Raw genomic sequence first — 18,999 nt, forward strand, 5'->3', positions numbered from 1 at the left:
TTTTATTTATCTATTTTTTTTTTTCTTTGTAAGATAAACGGTACTCGTACGCCAACGCGTGGCGATCGCTGCAAAGTGTCCCCCCGGTATCGTCAATGAGCTCCATTCTCGCCTACAGCACGGGATAACGGCTCGATTATTGCTTTACGGTACGCCGAGATAAGACGCAGCAACGAGTTTATTGCTCCGGCGTACGTACTTGTAAATATCGCTAACGACCTCGCGTACACGCCACCTCTGAATGTTAATCTTAATTTCCCGTGACAAGACGCGCCGCTACCTGCTCCCGCTCGTGCACGCGTGAAAGATTGAATTAATACCGCTCGTATACACGCCGCGGAATCATAACGAAGTAGCGCTTCCGAGTAATCTCGCCATCAGCTACGCGGCAGCCGAGGAGTTACTTAGATTAATCTTATCGATTACGCGTTTAATCGGCGCAACCGGCATAATTTGCAATGCCGTGTTTAACGACGGGACATATCTCGCTACATAATTCCGAGACACGTTTGGCAGCCAACATAGATATATATCTGAAACTACTTGACAATATTAACGCACATTTAGACACCGTTAATATCGACCTAAGATTTCTATCGACGTGTCAATCGATGGAATAATTTGGTGCAATTTTCCATCTACAGTTAGTTCCCTTCTCGTATAATAATGTACGGACGCGATGAATCAAGCTTGTAATAATTCATATTTATCTTTTTAGATATATTAAATACATACATGAAAAGAACAATTTTACTGTACTATCTAAAAATTTTAGCTAGATACAGATCAGAAGATAAATTTATATTGAGCTATCAAAATTATTATGTAAGACGTTCAAGCATGATGATACATTGCTGCAAAAGGTTTTGATACTCTAACAATTAGCTTAAATGTCTAATTGTGGGATCACGAAAGTCTAAGAGGCACGAGGAAGTATGTACACAAATCGCACATTTACTATCAACGTTACCTGTCAGTTCGTAGAAGAGTTTCTCATCACCGAGCTTACGCGTACACATCTGACTCTCGCTTCTGTTGTCGTGGTGTAAGAATACAAGGTGAAACACTGCGCATAATGGCGTGTTAAAAAATCTATCAAAAATTTGCCCCAAAAGTCATCTACAGCATTCAGGCGCACCCATTAGTACAACTAACCTAACCTAACCTAACCTAACTAGCTTTCTATTTTTAATATCTCTGTTGCTACCCCGTCTTGCCCCAATCGCAATCTACCGTCGCGACTACGATTACAATCGCGCTTGCCCGGCTTAGCTGCCGTTTTCCTTAAGAGCGCCGAATTTGAATACTCGTTTTCCACACAATATAAATTTTTTAATGGCTCAACATAATTATTTTCAGATCTGAATTATTTCAACAAAATTATTCTTTCCGTATGTATCTTTCTAATTCTCGAAATAAAGTTTTATTATAAAGCAGTTTAAATGATATAAAAAATATCGGTACCTAGCTCTTGGTGAAATATAATTTACGAAACATCTCGATTATCGTTATTAAACAACTTTGCAATTACGCATCCTTGCTAACGAGAATCTGATTTTAAATTTATTTGTAAACGTAACAAACTGCTTTTTCAGATACATTGTGTAGGACATGCGATTTTATACTTGTTTTACTATGTTCCTTCAGTATTCCAATCCAATGAAATAATAGTGAGATATGTTACCGTAAATCCCCGAGGTCCGCGGCCGCGGATCCTTAGATCTAAAGGGTGACAAAAAAGTAGTCATCTCGATCTAAGAATCGTTTTACTTGTGAAAGGGTCGATGTGTATAAACACAAAGGCAACAGGTGGTGAGTGACTTCGGGTTTAGGTTACCGGTTCGGCTATTCAATTTTATTCATGACTCGAGAAAGAGAGAGAGAGAGAGAGAGAGAGAGAGAGAGAGAGAGAGAGAGAGAGAGAGAGAGAGAGAAAGAGAGTCGCGTATATACAAATCTACTATCCGTGGGCCACTCGACCCCTCGAATTCTTTTCCTTCCGTCGACCTTCGAGGACCCCGGTAGGTAGGTTGGTGCGTCCTGTGCTAATGCGTTCACAATGGATTTAACGATCCCCTTACTTGTCGAGCGCGATTCATGTCCCGCGGGGCACGGATATCGGATTATCGTCAACAAGTAGCGCAATTACACACGCAATTGTTTAACTAAAAGTTATCAAACTCCATTATCTTGTTAACTAAGATAGGATATCGATAGCTTTCGTCGAGCAATTACACTATTTATTGCACAACTGCGCGTCAATAATAAATCAAACAGAATTGCCGTAAAATAATCTTGTTATCAGAATTTTTTCTCGACTCCTTTTAATTATCATGATAATATTAATTATTTTTTGGTGGGATATATGCACGTCTGTCAGAGCAGGCATTTCACAGAATAGCGAATATAAATTATCATCTCGGGAATTTGGAGAACGGCGCCAACAGCGTGCTTATATCTAATCGATAAATCGCGGGGTGAGATAACCAATACGTGATGGAATGCAAAATAACACAGGGCGATTCAGGCCAATCGTTATCTGCACTCGATAGCGCCGTCTGTCAATAAACCTCACCGAAGTAAACTTGCCGTGCAAGTGCTTCTTAATAAATTTATCGCACGATATAAAATGTGCTCGATCTAAAAAACTAAAAATATAGTATATATCCCGTTTCCTTCTTACTCTTAGTTTTTAATTTTATTTTTTCAGTAGATCGATGTTCAGAGAACTAAAAAAAATTTCGAGAAAAAAATACATTTACATGTGATGAAATTGCGATTGAAATCGACAAAAAAATTAGCACATTAATGAGAGAAAACGGCGGAAGTAATGTAGGTTAAAATACTATCCTATTAATCAAAATTAGATTCTAAAAATTGAACGAAATCAAAATAAAGATTTACAGGAGCAATTTGTACGTGATCAAAATAACGATCGCAACAAGTGAGTGATTTATAGTTACTGTCGTTTAGAATGTAGATCATACGTGTGATCAGAGCGAACGGCTCACTACCGTTCGTATTTACACGTCGATGTCTAATTGCGAATGCGAATATTTTTCTTCAAGCGCCACTTTGCACGCGATAGTTCACGATACTTGAACGGTTGGGGTATTTATAAATCAAATTCCTAAAGAGCATAACAACATGTGATTTGCTCTTGTCTCTTATACTAATTGTATGCAGAAACGTAGGAAGCGGATCCGGCGAAAATAACACGCCGAGACTAAAGACCAGCACGACCTAAAGGTCAATTAGCACTAATTAGCGCGGCTGCTCGCGGCTGATTGATTTAGTGGACGTGCCGTGAACATTTCTTCGACTCTCGCAATCTCTCCGTGCTTCTTTCGTCTTGGAGTCTTGCGTCCGACTCCTTTCTCTCGAGTTATACCTTTGCATTTCTTAAAGAGATGAAATAATGGAACGAGAGAGAGAGCAAATTCTTTGCAAAAACGATTGCAACAAGAGAAGCGTCGAGAAACGCTTTGTTTTTACAATAATTTTTGTGCTTAAGTTACCAATCTATCAACTAATCAATTTTGAAATGTGATTTTGTAATTCAAAAAGATTGTAACTAAAGTATTATTGTATATGTTAATGATGTATTCTATTGATAAATATTTCTCCGAGAATTGCGATAAACGATCCGCAATACATTTCTTGTAAAATAGCTCGCTTTTGAGAAACAATTTCTTCTTTTATCTCTTTATTCATACGCGAGACTTAAAAAATTCATCTGTTACTTTAGTTTGTCCGACTCAGCCTTTCTCCGGATTGAAAAAAAAATGCCTTCGACTTTTAGTTCCTTCCTTCTGCTTGTCCCACGCTTGTCGATGTTGGACGAGAAAGCGCATTGAGATTGCCACGGATGATTCACAGACAGGTGCTTTAGAAGTTCGTGCCGACGGCACGAGTAATCACGCGAATGACAAGATAAATAATCATCCGCCCACGTTGCAGATATTGTGTTGGCTAAGGCGCGTGTGATGTGTGGGACCCCGCTCGAAGAAAATATTCATATATGTTTTAAGATATACATATATTTGCACTTTACATACATTTGTGCAAACAAATCGCGAACCTTAGCTTCATGCAAACATTATGCTGCACGATTGGCAATTTTCTTTAACACAAATTGCATCCTGACAGAATGGTGTCGCGCGCGTTACCGCGTGTGTACGTCTGAAGAATAATGAAAAATCATTAACACTTTTATAATACAAATTTTGTAACTGTAATTTCGTCGACACGTTACGTTTCTCGTACGAGAGAAGAAGGTATGAGAGAGGAAAGAAGATAAAAAGCTGACGTAATCCGGATGCACGATGAAGCGATAATAAACGCGTTTCTAGGTAAATTTGCAAAGATACGAATAACGCCGCGTTGGAAACTAATAATAAATCGGTGAGGCGCTGTTTCGGAGATCGCTAGAGCACACAAACTGAAATTTTATGAATAGTATCGTCCGGTCAAACAGGCCGTAATTTAAATTCGCAAGATCGATGCAGGGATACGGATGATATTCCGCTTGCGCAAAGCCGACTTCCGAGACCTTCGGCTCCATTCAGCGAAATCGCGAAATCGTCGGCCGTGCGAAATTATATATTTTCGCGTTTCACTTGCACCGCCGCGCGCCGATGAAACGCTCCGCGGGAATTTGCTTTTTCAACCGACTTAGAATGCTGGAATCTTCAATTAATGTTAGAGTCATGCAATAATAAGCAGAAGCCACTTTTACTCTCGCGTCGATATTTTCGGCGCGAGAAATGATCGTCTTGACCTGCTCTTTTTTGGCTTCCCGAAAGATCTCTTAACGCGATGGCCTAACGTATTCGACATCGTATCGCGTATATGTACAGGGTGTTGCAGATACATTTAGGACACACAACTGATTAGGCGTAATGAAATTTGTCATGTAAAATAGCCATTAAAATTATTAACTCTCTAAAAAAACTTAATAAAGAAGAAAAAGAAAAATTAGCCACATACAATAAAAATCACCAAATTATTACAGAAGATATTTTTCTTATTATTCCCTTATTAAAAGTTAACAAAAGTCTCCCCCTTCGTCTATAAAATAAATTTACCATATAAAATGATTCTGAAGAACATAATCCCTGAGAAATCATCATAATATATCTACCTAAAATATTTAATTTATACATAGTTATTAAAACACATAATATTATATTCATATGAACTACAGCCGAATAAGCTATCAATCTTTTTATATCTACTTGAATTAAACATAAAATTCCTAGAATTATTCCTTCAACAATTCTCAAACTAAAAATTAAATAATTAAATTTCATTAATGACAACTGCCCCTGGCAGTCTGCCGTATGCAACCAGTTGTGCGTCCTAAACGTATCTGCTGTAAAAACACCCTGTATATCGTATTACGTAATGTGTTATATTTATGATACGATTGGGTGCAAAAAACTTTTTTACTTTCTGTCTAGACGAGTCGGTTTTTATTATAGCGACGTCTACAAATTATACCGTTTCATTTTATGTAGAATGATCCTTAATTTTATTGAAACCTTTTGTGCGATCAACGCTCCGAATAATCTCTTGAGATTCTTTTTGACGAAACGAAAAATAACGGAAGAATTCATCATTCAGTTTAAGATTAATTCGATTGTTTGTTAAATCAAATCAATATTCATTTTGCAACTGTAATTTAATATCTGGTTGCATCACGTCAACCAAATTTGTTCGAAAAAAGTTGCGTCGCATGCAGCCTCAAATTTGCGAGAAGATTTCGCGACTGCGCAACTGTGAAAGTTTAACGGGGCGAGACTTTTTGTTATGACTTCATCCCGACCACAGATCAAGGTGACTTATCACGCGCGGTGGAAATCACAGGCGAGAGGACAGAGATAGGGGAAAAAAGAGGGTGAAAAGAAGAAAACTAGTCACGATTCCGCCACGACGTACTTCTCCGTGCGGTCTGCCTCAGTCGCCTTACGGCGCGCTCGACGAATTCGCCTTATAACTCGTGATTTACAGTGGCATTTACGAGGAGTGTCGCTATATAATGTTTCGTAATTCCAATCCCGGCAACGGCGGCGATGCGATTTTCCCGGAGGCGATGCGACACCCGTCTCAACTCGAGTCGAGTGCGCGAACTTTCGGACGTGTTGGCACGCTGTCAGCGATAACGATCTTTATCGTCGATAAGAAATAGAACGTGCCAGATACACGTCAATCGGAATCGCCATGAAATATCCGCTACGTAAATGTCCTTATCGCCTAGATATCACCGACGAGATCAATCCATTCGAAGGAACGCAACCCGATGGGTTTCCGCCTCTATTTTCGTTCAGCCTAATCGAACGACGTAACAAATTGACATTCACGTATCTGATCTACGTGAAAAGTCGATCCGTCAAATAAGATTTGTCGAGTATTCTAGGAGATAAGGCGAATCGTAAGCAATCATTGACCACTCAAGGGACACTTACTCATTCCTTTTGTTATGGTGATTAATTATCATTTCATTCAGAACAGTGTATGCGAGAGATTGCGTTGTCTCGATCAGTAAACGAAATTTATATTAATCTCTCTTTAAACGATCGTTTTCCCACAGAAACACAGTCTTTTTTTTTCTGCTGATAAAACGCGTCTCCTGGAGTGACGATAAAACTTTGCTGGATATTGCCACTTAGCGCTCTGATATTATCAAGAAACGCTATCATGAGCTGTCGTATAATTTCCTAATTTAAGGGCACGCATCACGCGTGACACCTTCGTCACGTGTTGTACGTGGATGTTGTGACGGCGATTAAAACCTCGTTAGGTCGGACGCGCACCAAGCATTCCTGCGGTCCACGCTCGAGATTTAAGGCCCATCTTTAGGGTAGGTCCCGGGGTGCTCGACGTGGCCGGCGGTGGCGACGGCGACGGCGGCGGCGGCGGCGGCGGCCAAGAGGAACGTAGAGAGATAGGATCAGGCTGCTATACATCCTGCGGGATCGCAGCGGGCCCGGGCAGGGCCGGCCCTGCCGCGGTATCTAATCTGGCCACTTTCGGAGCCGCGGGTAGCCGTGTTTTGGCCGGGGATCGTGTTAAGGGGATTTACATTCATTTCGATCCTAATAACCCGATCCCTCGGATCCCGATTTGGAACACGATATCCGTCCTCTCTCGTATACGTATGCCTTACCCTCTCTCCTCCATCCTCTCTTGCTTTTTCTTTTCCCCACTCATTTCTCGCTTCTTTCTCCTGCTCCACCATCGGCTGCTCGGTCGCAGCGCAACAAGCTCTCGAGTTCAGGGCGTCGAGTGTCTCCCAACTTTCACCCCTTTATGAAGAATTTTTCACTCTTACTCCATTCGAACCAGATGCAGTTTACAGTTCTGAAAATGTCTATAATTAACAATGAGTAAAATGCTTTTTATTGCATTTTATATTTTGTATCCTTTTCACTCGACAATTCCTTCATTATTATCCTATTCAATATTTTCTTTTTTCGAGTTGTTCTCGTGTTCTTGGTCAGATCTTTTAATTTCTGGTTTGATACATTCCTTTGACGTAATCTCGCACGTTCGCGACTGCGAAGGGATATCGATACGGATAGGTGGTCGCTTCGCGGGACAGAAGGAGGAAGCCGCGCGAGAGAGCGATCGAGCAGCGGAGCGAACAGTGGAAGCGACGAGGCGTGCTTTGATTGCGGTGGACGAGGCATCATCACCCGTGATCGCCTTCGTGGAGTGCCCGAGGAGCCTGTCGACGACGGGCGTGACGAGCCTCGGGGCCAAAATAACACGCCCCTGGTGTCGTCCTCCCTGTCCTCCCCCCCTCTCCCCCTCCCCCCCTGTCCTCCCGCCACGTTCTCGCTTTGCGGGTCCACCTCGGACCTCTCCCCCCGCTCTTGTCGCCATCACTCCTCCGGCTGATCCTCCTTCACCTTCTCTCTTCGTGGGTAATCCGTTCCCACAGACAAAAGGGCCTCGCGCTCCGTCGACTTCGATCTTCCTCCACCACCGCCGTCGCCGCCGCCGCCGCTGCCGCCTCGATTGTCCCTCCTCGCGGTCTTGTCTTCCGCTCAGGTATGTAATAAGGATGTAATATGAGCTCCCCGGGACACGGCAAGACCTCGATCGGTGCCGCGACAGGTTCGAGCCTCCTTGATTGCGCGCGATTCGGGAGGATCGGTCGAGCTTTCCAGGAAATCGCGCGCGGCCGGCCACAGCTGGCGAGAGAAAACCAGGAGGGACGCTTGATGACTCGATGAAGGCATTTGAATGTCGTTTCCATTGATTATCCGCGACGCAACGCGAATATCAGAACGCAACGGTCAACGAGCTTGTTGCAAGTGTAGCGAACATTTGCGAGCTAATATTAGAACAATGAGTGTTTCTAAGACGTTTAGCTATATTCGTGTCTAGATCGAAGACAATTAGTTTTATTCCATCGCAATTAAACTGATTATTAGAAAGTATTATACACACGATTAGTGCGGTACGCTGATAAAATATCAGCCTGATCAAATATTTTAAGGACTCTGCACATCAATTCTTCACACTACTCCGAAAACATTAAAGAGCTACTTTTTAAAGTCCGCAGTTAATACCCGCCTGAGCCTTTTAAGTTCTCTTTCGCCTTGTTGTCGCTCTCGTCTTAGGGTGTCACTGTGCAGGTAAGCAATAAGGATGTAACCTGATCTGCTAAGAGCGCAGAAACACAAGGATCGAAACCACGACAGGTTGAAAATTCCTTAGCGAGATTGATCGTCACGTCGATCGGCTTCCCGGAAATCGCATCTTGACAAGATGACACGTTTGCGTTACAAGGAACTCAATTCAGATTTTATAAAGAAAAATAATATAACATTTTTATAAAGAATTTAAAGAGAGTTGGCTGCGGTGCTTAAATATTATTTTTTTTATATGAACGAGCGCCCAATAAGATTTGCTTTGACTAATAGCCTGGAAAAAAAGTAATCACTGTGGATGAATGAATTTTTAATTCACAATCCGTTCTCGTCGAGTTAGACTCGAGGAGATATTCGATTGTTTGACGAACTGCTAAAACAAAGAAACGTAGATTCGTATGGCATACAAATGAACAGCTACGAGGTGAAAGAAATCAGAATAAAGATGAAGGAAGGAGAGACGAAGAGAAGCGTGAGATAGGTCGTCCCGGCGTAGGGATTGCTCTTCAGTCGTTACTGCTGGGACCATCTAGAGAGCTCGACAAACACTCGATGCATCTCGCACGATTCTCTCTGAAAGCACGACTACCATTGTTGCCGTGTCATCTCTTTGGTCCCGGGCCATTGTCCTCCGTGTACCGATCGCGTCTCGTTTCGATAGTCCCTTTAGCCGTCGATTAATCGAGACGAAAGTCAATCGCATATGTGAAGAGGAAAAAGAGCGGGCTGTAAGAATCTCGATAAAAATCTGCAGAAAGTAAGAAATGGTAGCCTTGGTGTGTAGCAATCTTAAAGGTCCATAAAAGGATTTCAAACTGTCTGGGCTCGCGCGCCGCAAACTCCTCTCACTGTCTAAGAATTTAAATCCTTGGCGATCAGCGGAATTGATAAAAATACGGACACGACGTCGACGTCGCGTGGGTGTCACGGGGGTTACCGTCGAGGCGGAAGTGGCTTCCTGGAAGATCAGCTGACGCCTGGGCGGTTCATTTTGTTGCGCGGTGAATGGAACATTGGGGACCCACTCTCCGGGACTCTCGAATGCGGCCAGCATGCGGACGGCACGGCGGCGGCGGCGGCGGCGGCGGCGGCGGCGGCGACGGCGGAGGGAACGTCGAGAAGGAGGCGGAGGGTGGTGGATCGTAAGAGAGGAGGGGGTAAAGCAACGAGCACGTTAAAACAAGAAGATTGAAATAAAAGGTTGGCCTGGCCGCGGGAAGGTAAAGCCAGAGCGGGCCCGGAGGTGGAGAAGAAACGGAGAAGAAACCGGTGGGGGCGGGGCTCCGTCTGTGGATGCTGGTATGGAGCCCAGTCCTGCTTCGCACACCATCTTCCTTCATCTCGGACCCAACCCCCTTTCGTGGCAGCGGTACGTGGCCCGTCTTCGGGTTCCTTTGCTCCCGCCGTTTCTTCTGCTTTAACGTGCTTCTCTTCTTCATCTTTCTCTATCCTCCACCTTCACCTCCACCTCCATCACCTCCTCCTCCTCCACCTCCTCCTCTTCCTCTTCCTCCTCTTCCTCATCTGTTCCTTCTGCTCCTTGACCTCCACACCCTCGGCCAGCGTCTCCAACTGTTCGGCAACACTCCAACGTCGTTTGTCTCGACGTCCCACTCCTTTGTTCTCGGCGATGGCTCGACAATTTCGCGGACGTTATCTGCGATTTAACGAGCCGTAACATGCACCGAGGGCAATTAGTACCACGCCAAAGAGGGAAATTAATATCGCTTTAATGTCGCTACGTTGATTATATATCGCAGGATATACGCACGCGAACGAAATCGCGGACGCGCGAGAGTTAACACGAGTTTACCTGCACGTTTAAGCGATAAGATAGGAAATATGTAAACGAGGTGTAAGCGACATGCGCTTCGTAATTAGCGGCCATCGGGGCCGAGTGATGAAGGAGAGATAAAATAACATCGAGGCAGAATGCGGAGAGAGCATCCTTCACACAACGCGACCCATCATCTCCCATCAACCTGACTGGTTTCTCAGCTACTGGCAGCCTGCTATTCGTAACACCACGCGTCTGTCTGTGTGTGTGTGTTTAATCTTTTATTTGTCTTGTAAGAATTAATTGGATCTAACGTGTGCCTTCGTAAAAGTTTAAAGTGTCGATAAACTTTTTACAAATAATACTTAAGTGGTCCATTACACTTATTTTGCAGTATGTACAAAAGAATTTGCCACACATTGTTAATACTGTTGCTCTCTTTTTCGATTCGATCGAGGACCATTATAATAAGTGGACGAGCGATATTCCGAATGACGATGCTCCTTCAAATGATTTCCAGGAAACTTTCATCCTCATACCTCTCACAGAAATTGGGATTGGCCCAATTCCATTAAGGTCCTTTCTGTGAACTAAAGCCGCGGCTTCCCTTTTGCGTTTCACACGAACAGCCGTTTTCGGGACCTTCGCCGCGCGTACGAGCACTCGGCTGAAAACTTTTTTCAATTTCCGCCGCAGTTCTTTTCTTCCTCCCCCTTCCTTTCCCCATCCGTCGCGTAACGCTCCTTATTCCTAATGTATTACGGGCCGGATCATTTTTTACTCGAAATGGATTTTCATAAGACCCGACATTCTCGGCTTTGGCCAACCGCGCGCACTCCTCTCTTCTCACTCCATCATATCCTGTATCTCTTCAACTCCGCCAAAATATTTGTAAATAGATGTAAAGTCTGGGAGGGGCTCAGGGGGTATCCTGCTGCGCGAACAAGGCTCCCCATAGCGCACTATAGCCGATATATCTCTCGGGCCCTTCACCATTCTTCCCTCTCTTTATACGAGACTCCTTCGCAGCCTTTTATACCCTCCCCCTTCTCCTCCCCCTCCTCCTCCTCTTCTTTCTTCTACTTCTTCTTCTGCTTCTTCTTCTTCTTCTTCTTCTTCTTCTTCTTCTTCTTGACTCCGTCGTCATTCTCATGCTCTATTACCTCGGTTCTCATCGTGCAGCGCGAGGACTGCACACGAAAGTCAAAGGAGCATGAGAACATTTTTGAGGATCATAATCTTTGTATCAAAGTATGTATTCGATATTTTGGTGACAAATGAAATCGAAATACGCATTCCTGCCATACACCTTTATAATTTGCTCAAATCGATTTTTTCCAAGCGAAGCATGACAATTGCGAATCCTTCGCTTTCATGCACCGGAAGTAATATGACGAGCCGATTGCCAGTCTTGGTTACAAATGTCGTGAAATATATCACACACGAGGGAATTAAGGGTTGCTTATTGAGCGAATCTACACTTGAGATATGTTCCGTTCACAAGGGTTTGAACCTCGGGGAGTTTAATGGAAATTCATCCAACAGCCGACAGCCGACAGCCGACGGGCGCGGCGTGCAATTCACTTGCGGCAATCGCGTGCACGTGGCGTGGTGAAGGTTTCCACCGGTGTAAGGATCCGATCCCGTGAGCGCGAGCGCGAGGAAATAAAAAGGAGAGGCGAGAAGAGGTGGAGAGAAGGAAAGGTGGGACCGGTCCCCCGACGAGAGGGCCGTCGTCTGCACTCAATAGGGGCTAATTGCCGCAAGGAAAGCTGCAAATTCGTGGACATTGTTAGCTCCGTCCCATTCTCGGTTAGTGTCGAACGGGTGGCTCATTGTGGCCGCGCGCGGACCGCGCGGGCCGCTTCGTGTCCGAGGCGCACACCGCCATCGGGTTGCGCGTACCGCCATTGAAATACCATGAGAATAAAAAGGGGTAAGATACAGGTCGGGCGAAGTGTGTAAGATTCGTCGCGGCCGCAGCGCGTTCTCGCGATCGACATGCTCCTCGACGACGCGGCGACGGACAGATTCTTCTTCACGACCGATGAGCCTTCCTTCTGCTCCCTTCATCTTCCCCTGCTGCTTGCAAAAGTCGATTGTGCCCTTCCGAAAATTATCTTCTTCCGCGCGCTCAGCTGGGAATAAAAAGTGCAAAAGAAGCCCTTTCGGCAACTCCAGGGGGAGGACCCGTTCGATTTACAGCGAGCGCGTTCCACCGTTCACGCACAAGCGGTGCCTGTCTGCGTCCTGATCAGTCATCCGCATGATACAGCCGTGCGTGGGCGATTGCCCTCCGAGAATCAATTTCAACACGGACCTCGAATGCCTCGAATGCCCTTCGACAATGCCGCGGCTTCGGTCAATGGGGACTCCCTTGCGTTTGCCTTCTCGCGCCCTCGATACGCCGCGTTCCAGATTAAGTCCGGGTTTACACGGGTCCTGTGCTATTGGGGCCGCTCGCTGTCTCACTGAATCGGCTATCCATGCTTCGTTACGAGAACGCGTACCCTATTGACTCACTGGAGCACCGCACCGCTTGGCTGCCGTCGTCGTCGTCGACGCAGAGGTAGACAATAAGAGAAAGAGAGAGAGAGAGAGAGAAGTGATTCGAGGCGAGAAGAGGGGAAGCGGCTCGGCGTGACCGAATGATCCTCGACATCGGTCGTATTTATATTCCTGTTTGCCCGCTGATTCGCCACGGATCTGAGCCCGTTAAAGTCTCTTAAAGATCCAGGACCGACCTTATAACCGGTCAAAATACGCATTCGTTTTCCTAACTGGCGATTCACGCGACAGCGATCGCTCTACGTACCTGACGCCACTGGTCAGGAGGAAGGCCCCCTTTTTCCGCGTGCACCATGAAATCGGCTCAATTCCCCAGGTTTCGGCCGCTCCGCGCGATGTTTTCAAATGTAACGGAAATTGTATTAAGCGGAACTAACCGGAAAAGTGAGTCGAGGTGAGGAATCTCTCGCTGAGAAAGACGAAAGGTAGAGCTCTAATCCTAAATTTCTATTTAAATGTCTACTCATTCTGAATTCTGAATGATATTATACCAAAAGTCTTTTGAAAATAAGCTAGGTGTTAGAGATATGTATTATAAATACAGTAGATCTCTAGATTAATATTTTAAATCCCTAAAAATACATTTCAACATGTCAAACCGTGTTCCTGTAACGTCAAATACACACGAGCCTAGATAACATAAAAAACATTCCTCTCATGACATTTCCTAGACAACCGAAATCTATCGAGTCTGATAATTAAATTTTCCAAATTAGTTTAAGTTACGTGCGCATACATATCTAAAAAAAATCCGTGATTTATGCTTCTGCCCGATTAGACTAATCACAGCGTATCAATCCGATACTAATCTTGAAACGTGCAATGTTACAGAGGTGCAAGGAGAAACTTAACACTTTGGCGATCTCGGTGATGAATCAATGGCCCGGGGTGAAACTACGGGTGACCGAGAGCTGGGATGAAGAGAACTCCCATGCGCAAGATTCCTTGCATTACGAGGGGCGAGCGGTCGATGTGACGACGAGCGATCGCGATCACTCCAAGTACGGGATGCTGGCGAGGCTCGCGGTTGAAGCTGGCTTTGACTGGGTCTACTACGAGTCCAGGTCGCACATACACTGCTCTGTCAAGTCTGGTTAGTAGTTTCCGCTCTATCTCGCATTAGAACGCATTACCGAATAAACCCGAAAGAGTGTACGAATTACTCTTGAATCGTTACGAAGAGAGCGAAAGCATTAAAAGCGGTCGATCCGCGGGCCGCGTGTGGATTTTAATTGCGGTCATTTCGCGTTAATACCCGCGTAAAAGCCGCGTCAATAAAGATGAGCGTATAAACTACCGGACGGTAGGTGTAATGATGTCGTTTAATGCAATAAAGATGCTGGAGTCGATGCAGTAATAACGTCGTTTAATGGAACAAGGATACTAAAGTCGCGCTGTTCTTAAGCCGCGAGTGACAAAGTGACTTGACGCCTTGAGTACACGTATCATCTGCATGGCGATATAAATTCACTTAACGCTGTTGATATTGCTACAATTCGATTAGGATCGTACTTGAAGTCGCGTAAAGTGAAATTAATTTTTTCCATCAAACATTTGATCGATATTTCAATGAGTATCGCGTGTTTATCCACTTTTCTCGTGAAAAATGGCGCCACTATCATACGTGCCATTCATAAAGGTACCTATTTTACCGGCTCTCTTCCTCCCCGTTCATTGAGAATTATTATTTATGGAATGCGGTAATATTAGAAACGTGCGAGTGCTCGCAAATTCAAATTAAATCCAATTAACTTTATAAATTTGATTTGAGAATTCGAACAATCGATTAATCAAATGACTTGAATTTTGGTCTGAGATATCTTGTTTGACATCTCAGAAATTTGATCAAATTTGTTAAAAGTACTCATCGTGTGCATTTTATTCAAACTAGAATCGAATTCGATTCGACTTGAAACGATCCAAATATCAGATATTCAAATTTTTTTTAAAAGCATTCCAAAATAACATACAGAGACAGTTCTTTTTGTCGATGAATTATGAAGAATCCGTAAGAATTCTAAATTCGAAGTAGATTACGTTCGAAAAAAAATTTGTGGTTTTCTCTATCATGTGCGCTAAAAACTGGGACACAGAGGAAATTGCTGAATACGCCAAAAGATGGCTCCTGTGGGATATCTGTATAACATTGGACATTGGTAATTTAATATTTTGAAAATTGAAAACTACGCGATATTTTCAAAAACGAGAATTGCCCCTCGAAGTAAAATAATTCTTAATTATGGGAGAACATTGTCGCGCATTCATTTTCTCTTTCAATCTGGCAATATTTACCTACACGAGAGCAATCAGCGATTCGTGTTCGTTCCAGACCACGGTTGGGTCTCGAATTTCAAAATAAATGCCGATAAATCAAGGCGTGCTTGTCGGTCCGAATTAAAACCGAGCATAGAAATTGGCGCGAAACCGATACGAGTCGATGTTGAGGGGAACGAAAAGAGAAACAATAGGGTGAAGGGGAATCGAAGTGTGCAACAAAAAGTGCGAATGCGTTCCACGCGTGTTTAACGCTCCGCTAATTTTCACCGTAATCACGTTAATTAATCGATTGCAAGCATTTAACGAATGACGACACCCTCTCATCCTTTTTGCGCCAGAGTCTTAACATTTTCGTTTTCATGACATTCCAGAAAAATTACGTATTAAAATATAATATTGTTTAACACACTGAAAAAGAAAGACCGGTAATAACTACCAAATGTATAGTGAAACAGTATCAATTAAATATTTGGTTAATGTAATCAAAAATAATTTTACTTTTCTAAATATTTAGTAACTTACACTAGATTTGATAACATTTACTAAACATTTAGAAACGTAAAATTCTTTTTGGTTATACTGACAAAATATTTAATTGATATTATGTCACTATACATTTGGTAGTTATAACCAGACTTTTTTTTCAATGCACTGAGAAGGACTGTATCGCTTGAAATCAGTGTCCTATTTAACTATTACTGACGACGTTGTTAATCCATTGTTTATTTATTCAATTATTTAATTTGCGTGCTGATATGGAATAATTTATTTCTCTTCTGCTCGCTTCACATGAATTATTCTCTCGGATTACCATCCGATTGTGACGGACCTTTTGCTTTCGACTACGCTCTGTGATGGGGAGAAGTTCTCTTTTGATGCAATTTGCTGAGAATGATCCGAAATCGGGTCGAAACGTTCTTTTTTAAATAAACAGAAGATTTATGGACACGCGCCAACAACCGCGTAGACTGTCATTGCCCTTCTTGTTTTATGTCTTAAAATTTGTGAGTCTTTATAACTTTAGTTAAAATATATTGTTCTTTTTTCTTGGAAAATTTTATTTATAAGTTTGTTCTCCACCCATATTTTAATCGTAGTCGTTCTTTAAAATGTACGATTTTCATAACTCTTCGCTTAGCTCTGTCACGCGTGTATTCAAAGCTTAAGAATGTCAAGAATTCTTTTCATCTCGATATACATTTTTACTTATTCTTTCCTCCCATTCGTTTCGCCGTCTAATCTCTGTACACGATTCGTCTTTCAGAATCGTCTTCAGCGGGCAAGACCAGTGGCTGCTTTCCCGCGAGGAGTCTGGTCCGAACGGAAGACGGTACGAAGAGGCTGGACGAGGTGCGTCTCGGCGACCGTATCGCCGCTCTGGACTCCCACGGCGACGTCGTGTACAGCGATGTGATCGCTTTCCTGGATCGTTCTCCGTCCGAGAGGAGACAATTCATTCGCCTGACGACCGAGTCCGGCCGAGTGCTCACGTTAACACCAGCGCATCTAGTGCCGGTGGAGGGTCGGTCGTCGGTATTCGCCGCCAGCGTGCAACCCGGCGACAGGATCCTCGTGAGTGACGTCGACGCGGCGAGCGCGGCGAACGAGGTGGACAGTCGTCTGCGATGGGACAGCGTCGTCGAGGCGAAATTGGTCCTCGAGGAGGGAGTTTACGCCCCGCTTACGATGGAAGGCACCCTCCTCGTGGACGACGTCGTCGCGTCCTGCTACGCCATCGTCAACAGTCAGTCGGTGGCGCATTACTCCTTCCTGCCGCTGAGGATTTGGCATAGCATCACAGCCTTCTTCCTGCAAAGGCTGGACGAGCCGCAACACTTTGCGAAATATAGCAACGCGTCCAGAGCAGAGCCGACGACGGAAGGAGAGCAACTGGGTATCCATTGGTACGCGTCGATGCTCTACTCGCTGGCCTCCTACGTTCTGCCGTCGAAGATGCTCTACGACTGAGATTTTTTTTATAAGAACAATAGAACCTCCGTACTCCGTGCTCCGATGAGCGACGTGTCGACGTGAATAATCGAAGACAAGCTCGAGTGTTCGGCGCAAATCACACATGTTCTAAAGACTTTCGGCCATAAATCCTAGTTGATTAATCATCGTTTCTTTGTCTCTCGAGACTTTTCCTTTTTATAGAACGTCACCGTGGGTTCCGGTTACGCGTGTGCCGTTGAAGACAGTTAACGCGTATGATCGCGAGGATGGAGTTCTCGTTGTGAGAGACGCATGTATTTAATACGTAGAACAAAAGACGTCGTCGTAGGCGAAAGACATAAAGTTGGCCAGTGACCTACCAGTGTTCACCGAATGACGTGTAGTTTATTAAATCTTTAGGACAATAGAAAATAAAACTTTAGAGAGAGAGAGAGAGAGAGAGAGAGTCAGGACTTTTCTCTTCACATTTTAAATGTGTATGAAGATAATATACTGATATACAAATATTTCTTCTCCGTTTTTTAGTGTTCGCGAATCGTGTGCGCACCGGTATGCTTGTTTCTGAAGGAAATTGCCTTTGTATCATGGAACAAGTGTGTAAGATAGTTGCCGATTGTTCTATTGTAATGTTACTCCAAACGATCTTCATGAATGTACATGCGAGCAGCAAGAAAGCGTCTATATTTAATTATATATTGTTGAAATCGTAATTAATTTAAAGAAATGAAGAAGTATCTCTATTTTAAGTAGGATCTACAACGCGTCTTTATGAAATAATAAAAGATTATTGTATATACCCTGCTTTCTTTTTGTTTTCCCTCCTTCCCGCAATGCAATGAGAAGATGATATAACCTGCTTCTTTTTCTTTCACTTTATTAACACTGCTTGTATCCCATGTATAATTTAATGTTGTACAACCGAAACTGTGTAATTATGAATCTGTTCAGTCAAGCTGCACTTTCTTTCTTTTGAAGTAAAATCGGTATAGATTTGGTTTTTCGAAAGAGAGAAACGAAAGAAACAAAGTGTAAAAAAAAGTGCGACTAAAAAAATGAACCTTATAGATATTTATTGTCACCATCGATTGTGGCAGTAACTATATCGAATATTGCTGTATAATAATGTTAAATCGCGTTGCTCTCGCCGTGTCATAACAATAGTCAATTATAATCAACATGTTAACAAAAAGTTAATTATTTTAATAATTTAAGGACTATTTTTTATTAAGAAACATAACTTAAATTATCATCAAAATATTATATATTATTAAATATATATTATAATATAATTATTATTTCAATTATATTATTATTATTATTATTTGTATATTGTAGCGCACAAACAAATTATAATTTATGTATATATACCCCTTCCCCAAAAATTGAATTACATTATTAATGAAAGCAAATTATCGTGTTTTGTTATTCTCACACAGTGAATTATACTATCAATTAAATAAATTAGAAATTTAAATAAGAAAAGATACATTTTGCTACCTTAGCTGTGGAATAATTTTATTATAGAAAAATCAAGTCTTTTATTATATTTAAATTCTTTCCCTCTTTCTCTTTATTCTTCTCCAGTCTTTTTAAAATTTACTTAAATAAATTTTATGGAAGCAACTTCATTTCTATACAGCACCAATAGATCGAAACAAAATGTAATTAATATGAAAAATATCTTTGATTTTTCTTTGTTCTAAAAGTTTTTGTATTTAATGTCTGAATTTGTTAAGCGATTCGATTTGTATTTTAGAAATTAAT

General features: G+C 42.9%; 1 protein-coding gene across 1 annotated transcript in view; it reads left to right on the forward strand.

Annotated features, from left to right (window-relative positions):
• The window catches only part of LOC105198519 (sonic hedgehog protein A), a 42,215-nt gene extending 23,735 nt beyond the window's left edge, over positions 1-18,480 (forward strand). The window contains exons 2-3 of the mRNA XM_011165255.3: positions 13,837-14,098; positions 16,547-18,480. Of these exons, the coding sequence (XP_011163557.1) occupies positions 13,837-14,098; positions 16,547-17,250 (966 nt within the window). The 3' untranslated portion in view covers positions 17,251-18,480. The remainder of the gene's footprint in view (positions 1-13,836; positions 14,099-16,546) is intronic.
• The last annotated feature ends 519 nt before the right edge of the window (positions 18,481-18,999 follow it).

Source organism: Solenopsis invicta, chromosome 12, assembly GCF_016802725.1.
Source record: "Solenopsis invicta isolate M01_SB chromosome 12, UNIL_Sinv_3.0, whole genome shotgun sequence".
NCBI lineage: Eukaryota > Metazoa > Arthropoda > Insecta > Hymenoptera > Formicidae > Solenopsis > Solenopsis invicta.